Consider the following 16220-nt stretch of genomic DNA (forward strand, 5'->3'; position numbering starts at 1 on the left):
ATATAATATATATAATATATAAGCATAAATGTATAATCCAACTACATAGAGCATATGCTTCAATTCGGTATCAGAGTCAATCTCATGCCAACTATCAGTTTAGGCTTTTAGTTGAGATGAAGTATATGCTTCAATTCATCCTACATTAACTAAGTTTTTGCAACATTTGCGGGACTATGAGTTCTTGAACCATAACGTGCTGCTAACACTGATGGAGAAGGTGAATGGGATGCAGAAACACAAGAAGGAGAGTTCATGGGAAATGAGGAGTGATGATTCAGAGAATCAGTTGCCAGAAGAAGTTGATAAGCTGTAAGCAACAACTATGATTAGGGCCAAGTCCCTATCTACAAGTCTCATATAGATATTCTTTTGGTACGTCAGAGAAGAATTTCGAGAGTATCTACTAGTTAATCCTTTGTGTCATGATACCGTATGTGTCGACCAGGAAAAGATCTCGACCAGGAAAAGATCTCTCAAGCAATCTGGTGGGCCTCTAGAACCATCATACTCCATCCCCAGTTTGCATTGAATTTGCTATCCAAGTGGATATATGTATTAGTTGACACGTTCGGAGATTGAATTAACCGTTAACCAAATTAAAATATTTCAATTATAAAATAATTAACTAAATTTTCACCAAAACTTTTACAGGTCTATTTTTTCATGATCATAATCCATCACATTGTGAGACGAGTGAGACGAGTGCGAGTTGACCCGTAAATTTTGACTCACTTTGTACTAGTTTCACCAACTAAACAAAAGAATTTACTTACTTTTAAAATTAAGTGAGAATTATATAGGAATGAAATTGTAATTTTCAGCCAACAAACGTGACTGGTAAGGTTTCTCTGTTATGAGGCAATATGTACAGACGGAAATTTGAATGGAATGCCGTTGACAAATTTGATTCCTTAACGACACGCTTACGTTTATGACGTAGCAACGACCTCATCAAGGTATTCATCGACATTTCCACAGTGATCTCGGACTTTCCTTCAAACCTAATAAAGCTTGAATCGCGCCACCATTTTAGAGCAGAAAGAATCGCGAGTTCTGACGATGGCGGAGATGTTTCAGTTTCACAAGATTGTTTACGAAGAGCCTTCTTCCATTTATGTCAAAGTCTTGTCTGGTTTGACCCTTCTGTTTCTGGGATTTTTGGGCGTCTCAGAATTGCTCGGAAACCACCTTAAATATTCCAAGTTCTGGAATTCCAGTCCCAATTCTGCCTCTCAGGTCAAAGTGTCCAGCGTGCTTGGAATGTTCATTTTGTATGCCCCTGCTTCCCTTGCTGGTCTTGCTTCCTTTGTGATCTTCCCAGATGGAGATTCAAGGTTCTTCATGGTCAAATTGGCTGTTACCATCCATTTCCTCAAAAGGGTCCTTGAGGTGACAACCCTTTTCCCTAACAATTTTAGAGAAAAAGGAAAAATTTAATCTTGTTATCAGTTGTAGGTTTCTATGTTTTTTTTAGTTACTAGAATTTGCAACCATTATCTGACTTGTGATCTTAGTCAACAAAAGACAATAAATTAGTCTATTTTGTCCATACCTGAAAGGCTCAAATTAAGAAGGTGTCGCTCCAACAGCCCGACGAATTTGGATGGTTCCTAGGTTTCTATGTTTTGAATAATGTTATGAGTGCTTTTTATTGGGGAATAATGCTTCTCTTGTCAATTAGTAGAATGTTTGGACGATTAATTTCATTTATTTTGAGAATAGCTTCACTAAATATGCAAGGTTAGTAATCTCAAGATGTTAGGCACTTAGGCTGCAAATGGTGCCTTAATTGGTGTTGTGATTATGCCCAACTGCATAACCTACTTGTCTGAGCCACTCTGAGGACAAATTTTTCCATCTGAGCATATCTGATATAAGCCAAATATGTCAGTTTCCTGCAATTTCTGCCAATTCCATATTATTGGCCTAGTCCCTTTTTGTTGGGCTGTCATAATCATTTCTTTTTTTCATTTTATTAATATGCTGGAGAAGATTATTTTCCAGTCAGCACAGCCAATGAATTGTTGGGGAAGTGGAAAGTAGCTTTTCTTCTGTCTTCACTTTGTATGAATAGTTATTGATATCTGCATAGGCAATAATTGTTGGGGAAGTGGAGATTAGCGTTTCTTCTGTGCTCACTTTGTATGAATAGTTGTTGATATCTGCATAGGCAATAATTGTTGGGGAAGTGGAAATTAGCTTTTCTTCTGTGCTAATTTTCTATGAATAGGTATTGATAAAACGAGGTGTATTTGGCTTTAGTATGGTATGTCAGTGTGTTATTAAGTGAACATTAAATGTATGTACATTTGGTAGTGCGGTATACTTTTTTCCCGAGGGAAGGGGTTGGTAAATATTCAATTCTTGATTGGTGCTTCTGATATATGAGAGTTACATTTGCTGCTGATTCCATAGGTTTAGCTGGGCTGTTATAACTTTATAATCATTTATGGATATGCTGGAGCAAATTATAACGGGTCTGGCAACCAATTGATGAAATTGCTCGTTCTATTTGCAGGTTCTGTTCATTCACAAATACAGTGGCGGGATGATGTTGGATTCTGTCATCATTATTTCGTCCAGCTATCTATTTGCTGCTGCAGGCGTGATATATATCCAATCCCTAACTCAAGGATTTCCCGAGCCGCCAATTGATCTCAAGTATATAGGTTTTCTGATATTCCTCATTGGAATCTCAGGTAACTTCTATCATCATTACCTCCTTTCCAGGATGAGAGGCAAGAACGAGAAGGGCTACAAAATCCCGCAAGGTGGACTCTTTGGTTTGGTTATATGCCCTCACTATCTTTTCGAGATCATTGCTTTTGTTGGGATTTCTTTTATCTCCCAAACGCTCTTTACGTTTTGCTGCACTGTGGGTATAGCGGTGTACCTAATGAGTAGGAGTTTTGTCACTAGGAAATGGTACCTTTCCAAATTTGAAAACTTCCCCAAGAATGTAAAGGCTTTGATACCCTATGTATTCTGATTTGCAGTTGATACTTCATATTTGAAGTTGAAACTATAAAAGTTCTTATAAGATCTGTACTGTCATTCTCAAAATAAAAAGAAAGCTGTTGAATCATTCTAGCAAAATTATATACAGTTTATTACTATCTGTTTCCTCTATTTCATTCTGTACTTTTTAAGGGATGGGTATTGATGGTATTGGTCTTCATATGGCAGAAGTTAGGTATCAAGTACCAATAAATAATTGATCTTCAAAAGGACCACATGATTAGTAGGTTCAGAAAAAGGCATGGGGACTTTCACTTTTTACTGACGTGATATGTTGTGATTGCTAGAAAAAAAAAGTGGGTCATAGTTTTTATTCATTTTATTTTATTTTTCAATAAAATTAAGACATGTGAGTAAAGTGCTTGCACAAGCAACTCATTTAGTTATTGGCTGGTAGATTGTGGGCAAGGACATATGACCGAGCCTTGACAATTGCAGTGTTGGAGTTATACTCAATGTGGTGAGCTTTTTGTAGGCATTGGTCTTCTCATCTAACAGGCAACTAAATCACTGTGATTTACCCTTCCACTATTTTGTAGGCCAGGGTGTGGGATCCTAAGGGCAAGGAAGCTTCGTGGGCGAAGACATGTGGCTAAAGTTTTCGTGGGAGCAAGAGCAAGCTTACCCTTTTCCAATTTCCATAGGAAATTAGGAATAGAGTATGAGCAGTGAGCTTGCCAGCATTGACCAAACTTTAAAGCTAAAGAATTGACCCCTGACTGACCCTATGATAGATGACCACAAAATTATGATAGTACACACATGTTCTATCATCCACCAAATCATATTTTTAAAATAGTATATATATATACATATATTTTAAATTGACCTGACTTTGAACAGTCTACTGGGAAGTCTTCTTCTTGTGCTATTGGAAGCAGATTTCAAGATACATTATGTAACAGCAGAAAGATGAAGTTCTGTTACTGAAGCTCTTGAGTGCTTAGATGGATTGCCATCTGTTCAATGCTGCAATGGATGGGAACGTTGATATTCTCGGGCGACACAGGCATCTGCTCCCATTCAAATTCACCCCAAACATGAACACAGTGGCACACGTTGCAGCCCAGTTTGGCAGGAGCCAGTGTGTGGAAGAGATCTTGAAGATGTGCTCTTTGCTGCTGTGGCAGGTGAACGCTAAAGGCGAGACGTGTCTGCATATTGCATCGAGAGAAGGGCACGCTTCTGTAGTTCGAGTGATCATTGAGACCGCGAGAAGATTTGGAAAGGACTTGGAGAGCAGTGTTGGTGCAGCCGAGGGGATAATCAGGCGGGAGAATTGCCAAGGAGATACTGCTTTGCACTTGGCGGTGAGAAACCGCAAAACTGAGGTTGTCGAGTTCCTGCTAAAGGAAGATCCCGGGTTCCCCTATTATAGCAACAAGGCTAGAGAAGCCCCGCTTTACTTGGCTGCTGAGAGAGGATATGACGATCTGGCTGTCATGATTTTGCAGGCCTGTGATTCAGCCGCCTATGGCGGTCCTAAGAATAGAACGGCTCTGCACGCTTCAGTTATCTGCCACAATCAGCGTAATTTCGATTTCCCTAGTTTCAATTCTCAGGTTCTCATGATTATTTACTGTATGCTTTCTTCTTTAGATATGCAGTTTCCTTATAATCAGTTCTAATTATGGAAACTGTTAAGAGTTCTACAAACATATTGGTTTATAAGGCCATAGGTTAGACAAGCTTATTGATTGTATTCAATCTTTTAGTGTGATCTGGCCTTGGTGCATTATACCCGAGTTAGCTCAATCTTAGATTATAACATGGTATCAGAGCTGGTTCGGCCCTTAGAGGCTTCATTTAAACTAATGTGGATTTTCTTTTCGACTTCCACCAGATTTGACAGCAAAGATACTGGAACTGAAACCGCATCTAACTAAGCTAGTTGACGAAGATTGGTGGAGTCCCCTTCACTTTGCAGCGCATTTTGACCATGCTATGATTGCAAGGATGTTGCTCGAGCATGATTCGTCGATAGCGTATAATAGGAACAAAGAGGGGAAGACTGCTCTTCATATTGCAGCGAGTCACGGGCACACGAACACAATGTTGGAACTGATTCTGCAATGCCCTGATTGCTACGAGGTGGTTGACTATAGCGGGAGAAATGTTCTTCACATTGCTGTGGAGAGTAACCAAGCGAGTGCGGTAAAAGTGCTGCTCAACAATCCTTTGTTTAACAGCCTCATTAATGAGAAAGACGCTGAAGGAAACACGCCTCTTCATCTGCTCGCCATGCACGGCTCTCACATCCAGAATCTTATTTGTAATCCCAGAGTGGATAAAAGTGTTTATAATGCAGCAAATTTAACGCCACTGGATATTGCATCGTCTAGTCGTCACTTCACAACTTTGAAGGTATGAAAACTCGATAGAGAGACCTTTCAATACAATACAGAAACAGTTCTCTCTGTTGGATTGCATTCAATTTTCGTTTTGATCAAATGGTTGGTTTATGTGCTGCAGAGTCTTATTAAGAGAGAGCTGAAGCTTTTTGGTGCCACTCGAGGTCTACGGAATGTGATCAACAAAGACGACAGTGACAAAGAACACATGAGGAAAGAACACCTAAAGAAACTATGCGAAACGCATTTGATTGTGGCTGCGCTTATTGCAACAGTAACTTTCACGGCTGGTTTCACCGTGCCAGGCGGTTTCAATGCTAATTCCGGCCCAGAAGAAGGCCTCCCGGTGCTAATGAGAAAGATGGCTTTTAAAGCGTTCTTCATATCAGACACGGTATCCCTCGTGCTATCAACCTCTGCGGTTTTTATGTACTTCATCACCGCGCTTTATGCAGACCAGACTAAACTCTTTAACCGCCTCGTCTGGGCGTTTTGCTTCACCATAGTTGCCATGGGAGCAATGGTCATCGCCTTTGTTACTGGCACGTATGCAGTACTGCCTAGTGGTTCCGGACTCGCAATTTCATCGTGTGTAGTCGGTTGCTGCTTCTTCCTCGTGTATTTTCATCTGTTGAAGAAGCTGCATTTCGACAAGATAGCCAAGAAAACTCGTTTGTGTGGTCATGCATATGGAAGAACTCATAACTCAGTTGTCGTATGAAAAACCATTCCCTCCAGGATTCCAAGGTAACCAAACCGAATGTTTGGACTTGGTTCGAAGGCTAAACCAAGAATTCGGTTTGGGTTCGTGTAAAAACTAGAGGAAAACCTCTAGGCATCAGTTTGGACTAATGTTTGTTCAATTGTGGAATATAATGATGTTCTTTGAAATGCTTAAGTTCATTGATTAGCTACATCTTCTAACATGGAAAAACACATTGCTTTGCATCTTTGAGAACACACTATGCTTCTAAGCAGGCAAACACTATTGTTGCCAACAACATAAAATGAAAGGGTTATGCCTTAGAATCCAAGGCAAGAATGGTGCTGAGATTCATGGGAATCATATACTCTGTGGAGCCAGTCATGATCTGCTGAACAATTATTCTGTTCGCCTTCTCGGATGGGTGGAAGGGATCCCAGAATGCATACTGATCTCTATTCCAGCACAGGTTGGACGACGACGTGCAAAGGCCAATGCCATTATATGGCCCTTGCCCACAGCATGCCATTTTTGATGTTACAAATCCTGCAACATTGCACAAACAGTTAATAATCCATACATTACTGCATTTTGTTTTCTGAGAGTTTGCAGTTGAAATGTGATCAAAGTAGAAGGTTTCAGGGAACTCCAGCCAAATTAGTTAGACAGCTGACTTGGTAACTATAAGATTACAAGTTTGACCCTTAGCAGAAGCGATCTATTGGCCTTCTTAGTTTGAGCTGGTCAGCTATATGCAACCTAGATTGGTTTATGGTCCTGACTAGGAACACAAGGTGAGGTTTACCCAGTACACACGTTCAGGTAGTGATTGCGGGTTTCCTTGGTCACTAAAAATGTATAGGTTTTCAAATTTTCATACCAAATGCATGAGGATTGGTGATGAAATCAGTGTGAACTTGGTGTGTATTTGCAGCAATGAAAACTGAGCTGCCTAGTCTTGTGTTAAGCCCCTGCAACATCTCAATGAGTTGTGGGTTGAATAGAGATGCAGCCCTTTGCAGCTCAGATGCACACTCCCCTCTCTTGCTGCGCTGTGCCAATTCTGCAGGGACACACCCAAGCGGTCCTGTGCCTGTCACAAGTACCCTCCGAGCTCCCAACTTATACAGCCTCTGCAACCCTAAAAAATTAAATATGGTCCGACCAACAACTAATAATACTAAAAAAACTGTTTAATTCAGGGATTCAACTTTGGAAGAAGAGAAGAACTGTTTAATTCAGTTTTGATTATCTTCTAATAACCTAAATCGAAATGTTCACCCCTAAAAAACCACTTACTGTCAAAAGTTTTTGGTATTCGGAGATGAGATGGCAGACATAATGTGGGAGATCGAATTGTTGAGACCTGGTGGAGTTGGGAGTGAGATAGTAGTTGTTCACAAAATCATTGCCTCCCACGGCGATGAGAACCAGAGCCTGGTTCACGAGCTCTCTGGCGCGGTCGGCTCCGATCTGCGCACGCAAACGGTGCTGATATTCGCTGAAGTAATGCAGCTGTTCCGGCATTCTGATTATACTTTCCTGCAATTCAAATATCTTCGCCATTGTTAAGAGCTTCAAGCAACAGAAATGTAAGAATGCATCAAATTAAAAGGCGACAGATTTTGATTTGGTATTACGAATTGTGTTCCGGTGTCGTTAAGAATTCCGACTCCTGCTGATGCAAAATTGGCACCGGCAAGCAGCCTTCCTCTTTCCTGGTGAATCTCCGGGCTCAAGTACGGCAATGGCGACTCCCGTGCACCGATCTGCTGACCTGCAAACGTTCATGCATTATTTCCAAACAACTTGTTACAATGCGTAATAAAGGAGGTTTTTCCATTTCTGTCCCACCACTATGAGACTATATTCACATTTGGCCATCGATTATTAATTTTTTTTACATTTGTACCTACGATTTTTAAATCCTTATCTCATTTGGTCCTTCGACCTAATTAATCATTGTCACATTTGATCCCTCCGTTCTAATTTTTGATTACCTGTGATTGGTAAAATTGTCAATTTTAATTACTTTTTCCTTAAACTTTTCTGGGAAGGTAGTGGAAATGACAATTGTACCCTTCAAAAAGAAGTTACTTGCTTAAAATTTGCTCACTAATAACTGAAAATTAGGTCGAAGGAAGTAAAGATTTAAAAATTATGGAACCAAATGTGAAAAATTAATAATCATAATTAAATATGGAAATGATCATCATGTTTTATGTCTTGGGACCAAAAGTGAAAGGACCAAAAGTGGAAAAAAAAACTAGCTAGTAAACTATAAACTACACATGTTAAACTAAGGTTGCGCATTTAATTTCATGCATATATAAATCTGAAGTAGTTTTGTTTATGAAGAATATAATAAGCTAGCATGCAAGCTAATTAAGGGAAGAAACTTAGTGGTGTGTACTGAACTGAGAATGTCGGCGATGTTGAAGCCGTTTGAGAAACGGCCGGTGGGGGAGTGAGTTGGGTAGTCAAGGCCATAGGGCGGCGAGTCTGCCCGGGCACACGACCCAATATAGTTGTTATTGCCCGCGTCCACAAGAGAGTCGCCGAACACAAACAATGCTCGACCCTTATTATCAACTTGGGTAGCAGAAGAAGAAGAAGAAGAAGCCCCTAAGATCAAGATAATGAAGCATAATAAAACCATGCAAAGACGATAGTACTTTTGATCACTAGTAGTAGGCCAAGACCTAGCAATGGCCATTGCCGGAAATGCCTAGCTACACTGTATCTACTGGATGTTTTTGGTTATAACAAGGGAGTTGATACTTTCTTGGGTTGTTTTCTTGTAATGTAAAGTGAGTAGTGGATTTATAGGTAGGATTCGATGCTGGACACTAGCTACAACCTTACCTCACAAGTTACAATTATTGAGCACCCTTGAAATATTTGATCATTTAATAGTGATCAGAAATCTAGAATTTTTAGGCCTGTTTGGTAAATGACTGTTAGCTAATTAGGTTAGAAGGTATAATTAATTGATAATATAACTGATGGTAGAAAAGTGTTTGATAAATTATTAGCTGTTAGCTAATAGTTGTTTGGTATAATTTCTTTTCTCGAATGACTAATTGAAAATGTTGTTTTGAGTAGTCTTTTGAAATTTAGTATTTTGGAGTCACAAAAAACTTATTAACCAAACACTTATATTGATGTTTTAACCAAGTCAAACAATTAATAATGGTCAAATAAGCCAAAATTGGCTGACTAATTATTTATCAAACAGGCCTTAGTCTAGCAGGTTAATTTTTTATCACTTTCAGCACATCGAATTAAATTTTTAACTACTTTTTCGATGGTCAGAATTTTTATCACACAAGTCCATGCGTGAACTTGAAAATTCTCAATATATATCCTACCTTAATTAAGGGTCTTATGCCTCAATGTGTTAAAAATGAAAGCTTATTATACTAGTGTCCCACCTTCCAAATTATGTTAGTGCAGTTAACGGATGAACTCTACTAGCTACTTTATATCTATAAACGCTGTTGAGACTTATCTTATTATGATCTTTACAATGCTTAATTATTTTGGGAGCTTTACTGGATACTTAGAACTTGGAATGGCCCAAGACACATTTAAGAATTCCTAGCTCTCTGCTCCTGCATTTGGTAATTGAATTGGTAGAGGAAGTAAATCGGGATGTACTCCACTACCTGACCTATAGGTCTTTAAATACTTATACACTAGTGACACAATAAAGATAAATTCATATATTCTTTTTCAGTATTGATAAATTTTGAACTTTATTTTCTGCGGACTGTGATTGTTAGCAAAATAATACTTCTAAAATTATTTTGATGTGTTTGATTAATTAAACTGTGATGTGAACTCAATTATTTTACTTTGATTATATTTGACATGAGGGTGTCCAAATCATAAAATGCTGCAAAGTTGGGATCTTGGGGACGTACCACTTTGCAAACTAGGTCTGCACTAGGCATAAATTACGTCAAAGACTAAGGGGTTTTATTTTTATTGATTGTATTAAATATGCTTTACTTTTTTTTCATCACATTTAAGCCAAATGATCAACAATGTTTTCCTATAGCTTATGTCCTTACTAAGATGATAGGGTCTCATTCTGTTCCAATCATCGAGTTATCTTACCAATTACCACCCCTCATTGTATTTAGGATTTCTTTATTCCTCATGAATGTCATTTTTGCTTTTATTATTATTATTGGTGTTGTTGTTGTTGTTAGAGATAGCCGTACGGCGGGTCAACACAACCATAAAACAAAAAAAAAAAATACTGAAAAACAATGAGATAGATAGAGTAACTGTTCTTGTATTAAAATCTCAACCTCTCACAATGTGACCGCAGATAGTATTTATACAAGAATAATGAACCTCTAGAAGGAAAGCAATATGATCTTTAACAAATTTGACTTTAGGAAGGTTGCCTAAACTACCAAAATCGCCATAATTGTTGCCTAATATGGACTAGGAAAGCATACTGCCAAATTTGGACAAGATCCTCAGGAATCTCGCCTCGCCACCTCTGAGTGCTGCACTCGGTCAGGCGCCGCTACCAGACTGCCTACGCCAAGCGGGCTAGTGGGCAACTGAGCCCGGCCCATCCACTGATAAAGGTGGTCGGTCTGTGGGCTCTAGATACTAGACACCACTTCCTAGCAAAGTCAGTCGCACCCTCACTACGACATGTTTAGATCGTCGACTTTTACGTGCGCTGTCTCATTACTTTTCAGTATTTTATTATTATTTCCTTTGTTTTACGATTGTGTTGGTCTGCCATACGGCTACCTCGTGGCCATAAAACCACCACCACCACCACCACCACCACCACCAACAAAAACAACAACAACAACAACAACAACAACAACAACAATAATAATAATAATAATAATAATTATTATTATTATTATTATTTGAAACAATGAATTAAACTCTAAACTATTTGATTGTCATTATCTACTCTAAATAAAGATCCTAAATATTTGATAAATACATTGTGTTTAGACTATTTCAAAATTAAATTATTATCAAATCTTAAGAAAAGAAATTGTTGTTCAAAAAAAAAAAAAAGAAATTAAAAGAATCTCAACTTGGTCAATTACTTCATTATTGTTTTAATCACAAAAATGAAATTCAAAATTAGATAGTTGGTAATAATAATGCAGTGCATTGAATAGCATAATTAGTAGCCAAATAAATTGCCATTGAAATGAGGTGAAGAATAGTAATTGGGAAGGGGGCCAATTCATGGTCATATTCCTGCCTAGGTTGCTTGACCATGACCGCATAATAACTGTTTGGTTGGCAGCAAAATTACATAACACTTTGAATACCAACCTTCAATATTTATTGATCGAACCCTTGACATTTGGTTAAGGATGGATGAGTCTCTTCCGCTCAATCGCATCCTCCAGATTATATAACTATAATATGTTAATATGCCATCTGTCACATGCAACACCTTTGTCGAGATACTCCACATAAAGTGGTTGGACACTTAAATTGATAAGAAGTAAGATTCTAAATTGAACTCTTCATGAGAACAATTTATTAGCCTTCTTGATTTGAGTCGATGACAGCTTAAGTTGAGTTATCTTCTTTATCGATTAAAGTCACAAAGCTTACTTCATAGACGGATACATAGAAACCTTAAAAACCGCAATTCAAGCCTATATTTTTGGTTTTACATTAATGCATCAGATAGATATTGCCTCTAAACTAAATTAAACCACTATAACTATATGTATTTAATGCAACTTACGACCCAATCCTGCATGAGATTGACCATGACTGATCGAAGAAGGGAGTTGATGGGCCAGCCCAGTATCACGATCTTGCCAAATTATTATGTGGACTCGGGTTATCTTAGGGTGGACTCGGATCCAAAACACACCGTTTAAATACTTAATGTTCACAATTTACATAGTGAATGTTCACAATTTGAATTATGAACATTTAGTATGTAAATTATTATGAGTCCACCTTGCAAGGTGAACCCGAGTCCATTGTATAACTATTGCTCGATCTGATGTGGACTGCTATCATTAGGCCATCCCCATTAGTGTAGTTTTTATTGTGGATTTTGAATAGTGTGATTAGGAAAGAGAAGATGGTAGAAAAATGAAAAATATATAAAAAATAAATTAAAAGCTGATTTTTAAAAAAAATATAAAAAAATTAAAGTTTAACTATTACGGGCGCGGTAGTAGCTGTCACACAGCTATCAGGAAGTGCAGCAAAAATGAAATGGGTCCCACTACTCTGTAAAACCCTTTTATTTGCAGGAGAAAATTTCATCGTCTCTCTCCTCCTTCTCTCTCTTTTAAGTGGAAAATTCTTTCTTAAAACTTGTCATTTTGGTCCACTAACTATAAGGGTCTTGTTAATTGCAGTCCACGACTTTCAAAACTGTTAATTGCATACCATGACTATTCAATTTTTATCAATTTTGGTCACTCCGGCCAAATTGCCGGCCAAATGTCGCCGGAAAATTTTAAAAGTTAAAATAGCGAGGGTATTTTAGTCATTTCACATTTCTTTTCTTCTTCTCTGGCGAATTCTTCTTCTTCAATTCTTCGGCCAAGCGATGCAAACCTAGGTCTTTTTAATCAAAATTCGAACAAATTAAATATGCCAAATGTATTTGCATGCATGGTTAAGATAGTACAGGAATGAGAAGAAGAATTTATACTTGGCGGTGGAGAACAAATAAATAGTATTATCTGTTTCTGATAAAAAATTAAATCTACCAGCTAAGAAATTTGGCAGATAAAAAATTAAATCTGAACCATTTTTTTTTAATCTTGTTCAGCAACGAGAACAAATTAAATCTGCCAAATTTTTTATCAGAAAACATGGCGTTGGAGAAGAACATGGCGATGACGATGTACAGTAACGAGAAGGATGAGGTGAAAGAAGCGGCGGCGGCGAACAAGCTGAGATCGATGGAGAAGAAGAAGAATTCGCCGGAGAAGAAGAAGAATGCGCTGGAGAAGAAGAAGAATTCGCCGGAGAAGAAGAGAAAGATGTGAAATGACTAAAATACCCTCATTATTTTTACTTTCGGCGACATGTGGCCGGCAATTTGGCCGGAGTGACCAAAATTGATAAGAATTGAATAGTCATGGTACGCAATTAACAGTTTTGAAAGTCGTGGACTGCAATTAACAGAACCCCTATAGTCAGTAGACCAAAATGACAATTTGCTCGCTAAATTAACTATTGGAGAGGGCCTTACCGATTTACCGTAGTCCGATGAGTTCTGATTTTTGACTATTGAAAATATTAAAAATAAACGTGATAAATTATTAATAATCAAGTACTAAATCTACTCTGTCAATTTTGAACTCATCAAGGAGAAAAAGTTAAGTGAAAATATGCAATATAATATATAGAGAGATCACTTTTGAAATTGAGTAATATTACACTTACATTCACTTTTTACTCCTCTTTTTACTCCTCGTTGATACATGTCGATCTTGACAGATTTAAAATAAAAGTTGGTCATGATTTTTATCATCACTTCTTTTTATATCTAGTAAAATCTAGACATGTGATAAGAATTTTACTTAGTGAAAGTAATTCTTTTTCCATTAAGATTAATTATAAAATTTGTCTCATAAAAAATATATGAACCATTTTCTCATTTTAAATATTACATCAAGATTTTTTATTTTTTTCTTTCCCTTTAAAAAAAAATATTACATCAAAATTTGTTTTGCATGAAATTTGAAAATGAAAACACAAGTGCACCTTTAATCGAGTCTATCACATAAGGTATTTTTAATGTAGTTTATTTCTTCTGTATAATTTGTGAGTAAATATATATAAGAACGAGATTTACTCATTGCATCTGGTAAGAAATTTTCTCCTTAACAAAAAATAGAAAAGGAAGAAACAAGTGTAGCAACTTCTATGGGTCCACGATTTGAACAAGTATGAATTGAAAGTCAGACAATAAAAATATAGTGTGCCAAGTGTATGACTAATTCTTCCTTGATTAAAAAAAGTTGATGAAATGCTTAATGTACACTTATAACTACTTCATACTCAACCAAATCGTCAATAACAACGGCCAGGATAAAGGGATTTATTTATTTATTTATTTTGGGTCAAAATTAACCTCACCTCATGGTATTACATGTCAAGTATTATTTTAATGCATATTGTCAAACAATCAACACTTTCACTTAACCTTCTTCTTTGTCTCTCCCACTTGCCCTACACTTTTTGGGTATATGACCAACCTAGTTGGTGTGGACGCACAGATTTTCCGACAAGTATATTAGAACAAACGAGGCATGACGGTCGTCCTAAGTTGCAATGAAAAGATGTATGAAAGGGAAATGAGAAGGTTTGCAGGCAAGTCATAAAACAACCTACTTCTTGGATCCAAAATTTCATAATATGAACCACCCACCAATAATTGGCAAAAATTTGTGTGAAATCGTCTCATGGATCTTTATATGTGAGATGAGTTGGATCAAGATGAAATATAATACTTATTTTAGAAAATCTAATACTATATCATGAATAAAAGTATTACATTTTTCATAAAAAGTATTGCATGTTCCTTTATAAGTGCAACATTACTCTAACACATAAAATACAATATTCTAACTCATAAAATACATTATCTTACCTCAGAATGTTCATTATTCTAACATGTGTGTAGAGAATTTTTTTCTTTTAAACGACGTTGTTTTGGACTGTGATAACACAACTACACAATAAGTTGTCTGGATTTGTTTGCCTATTTTTGCAACTTCAATTCATTATTGGATTCAAATCCTTTATTATCATAAAATCATTCATTTTTCTCATTCCTTACTTAGCTTTTGAACAATGAAATAAAAAATTAGGAGAAAAAAATGTCATCATCCATGCTATCAATGTAGAACTTTAGTACATACATACATGCATGTATGTGTATGCATTCGATCTATATTTTTATTCATTCATTTATTTATAATTAGAATTATTTATTTGATTACAATTCTTATTTACAATCAAACAAATAAAGAAACTTTTCCACTAATTAAATCCTATTACAATTAACAAGGATTTGATTTCAATATTTGAAAAAAATGTCCCTCATTTAGTTCACGTACTCAAATTGAATTGTGTGAATTGGTAAACAATCTATAAACGCTATTTATATATGGTAAATTTCCTTTGCTTAAAATCACTTTAATTTGATTCTATTTGGCTGAACAGAGTGGGAAAAAGTAGTTTGTTTAGAAATTAAAAATAAGCCAAAGACTTTGTGGTCTAGTAGCTCTCGATGTCCCGGATTACACTCTCATATGAATGATGGGAGTGAGTTTGAGCCTCAGTGGCCTGAAAACTTAGTGAGTAATTACCAAAAAAAATCAGATATTCTCATTGAAACATTTTTTGGTGTAGTGAAATTAATTTTGAGTAGTTGAGACGGTGAATTTGGGGTAGTTGAATTGGACACTTGGACATCCAAACAACCTTGTTTTAGGATGTTTGAAGCGGTGGAACTCTCCCACTCCCACCGGCTCTAAAAATGTTAAAATGTACGTGTCCTCCAAGCCTACCCTTTTGCCAACCAAACATCATATTACCAAAAGGGAAAACAGAGGCTCCTTCCTACAGAGTTGACGACAATGTGTCAAACAAGTGACGCCATCCATAGCCATGCAGACAACCAGAATATATTGTTCCATTTCTCTTAACACATGTTCAAAACCGGAACTGTACTGTTCTCATTTGGACTTCAACCATCCGTGTTCGGTTCCTCAACCAGATTACTTGTCAAACCTTAAAAACGCGGCTAGCTAATTCCCAGTCAAACCACCCCCCTTCCGCAACTACATAAACACATTATGCACCCCCATCGTACTAACAATTAAACGCCACCAAATCAAATCCTTTTCGATCAAAATCACAACACAATCGTACGCCACCTTAATTGTTGCTGGTTTTATTAGGATCGAAAACGGAAACGAAAATGACGGCCTGCAACGCTAAAACGTCCTATGTGGCCGTCATGTTCTTGGTGTTTGTTGTTTTGGGTTGCCATGATGTTTGGGCGGCGAGGGTTATAGACGGAGAGCAATGGTTGAGGGTGAACTATAATCTGGTTATTCAATCACTTCCCAGGGGTCCCGTGCCCTCGTCTGGTGCTA

The 16220-nt window shown here is 37.2% G+C and overlaps 3 protein-coding genes across 3 annotated transcripts; 2 read left to right on the forward strand and 1 right to left on the reverse strand.

The window, feature by feature from the left end:
• Positions 1–976: 976 nt before the first annotated feature.
• On the forward strand, positions 977–3099 carry LOC116000158 (very-long-chain enoyl-CoA reductase-like). Its single transcript, XM_031240194.1, has 2 exons — positions 977–1392; positions 2522–3099. Exons 1-2 carry the CDS (start codon positions 1063–1065, stop codon positions 2990–2992), a joined length of 801 nt encoding a protein of 266 aa, XP_031096054.1. The 5' UTR covers positions 977–1062; the 3' UTR covers positions 2993–3099.
• A 470-nt stretch (positions 3100–3569) lies between these two features.
• Positions 3570–6270, forward strand: LOC115999676 (ankyrin repeat-containing protein At5g02620-like). The gene is made up of 3 exons (XM_031239535.1): positions 3570–4551; positions 4865–5385; positions 5494–6270. The coding sequence occupies exons 1-3, from the start codon at positions 3969–3971 to the stop codon at positions 6091–6093; spliced, it is 1704 nt and encodes a 567-aa protein (XP_031095395.1). The 5' UTR covers positions 3570–3968; the 3' UTR covers positions 6094–6270.
• On the reverse strand, positions 6254–8849 carry LOC115999678 (GDSL esterase/lipase At5g33370-like). The gene is made up of 5 exons (XM_031239536.1): positions 8494–8849; positions 7716–7852; positions 7375–7617; positions 6956–7208; positions 6254–6621 (listed from the first exon to the last, which is right to left on the reverse strand). Exons 1-5 carry the CDS (start codon positions 8789–8791, stop codon positions 6389–6391), a joined length of 1164 nt encoding a protein of 387 aa, XP_031095396.1. The 5' UTR covers positions 8792–8849; the 3' UTR covers positions 6254–6388.
• Between the last annotated feature and the right edge of the window lie 7371 nt (positions 8850–16220).

This window comes from Ipomoea triloba, chromosome 12 (assembly GCF_003576645.1).
Source record: "Ipomoea triloba cultivar NCNSP0323 chromosome 12, ASM357664v1".
In the NCBI taxonomy this organism is placed as follows: Eukaryota; Viridiplantae; Streptophyta; class Magnoliopsida; order Solanales; family Convolvulaceae; genus Ipomoea; species Ipomoea triloba.

Bases quoted from the DNA above. Each gene is read 5' to 3' on its own strand.
- LOC116000158 (XM_031240194.1), top strand. From the start codon at position 1,063: ATGGCGGAGATGTTTCAGTTTCACAAGATTGTTTACGAAGAGCCTTCT. The intron at 1,393-2,521 runs GTGACAACCCTT...TTCTATTTGCAG, and splicing joins TCCTCAAAAGGGTCCTTGAG to GTTCTGTTCATTCACAAATA.
- LOC115999676 (XM_031239535.1), top strand. From the start codon at position 3,969: ATGGATTGCCATCTGTTCAATGCTGCAATGGATGGGAACGTTGATATT. The intron at 4,552-4,864 runs GTAATTTCGATT...GACTTCCACCAG, and splicing joins AGTTATCTGCCACAATCAGC to ATTTGACAGCAAAGATACTG. The intron at 5,386-5,493 runs GTATGAAAACTC...TATGTGCTGCAG, and splicing joins GTCACTTCACAACTTTGAAG to AGTCTTATTAAGAGAGAGCT.
- LOC115999678 (XM_031239536.1), bottom strand. From the start codon at position 8,791: ATGGCCATTGCTAGGTCTTGGCCTACTACTAGTGATCAAAAGTACTAT. The intron at 7,853-8,493 runs GTTCAGTACACA...GAACGTTTGCAG, and splicing joins CAACATCGCCGACATTCTCA to GTCAGCAGATCGGTGCACGG. The intron at 7,209-7,374 runs GTAAGTGGTTTT...TTAGGGTTGCAG, and splicing joins AATACCAAAAACTTTTGACA to AGGCTGTATAAGTTGGGAGC.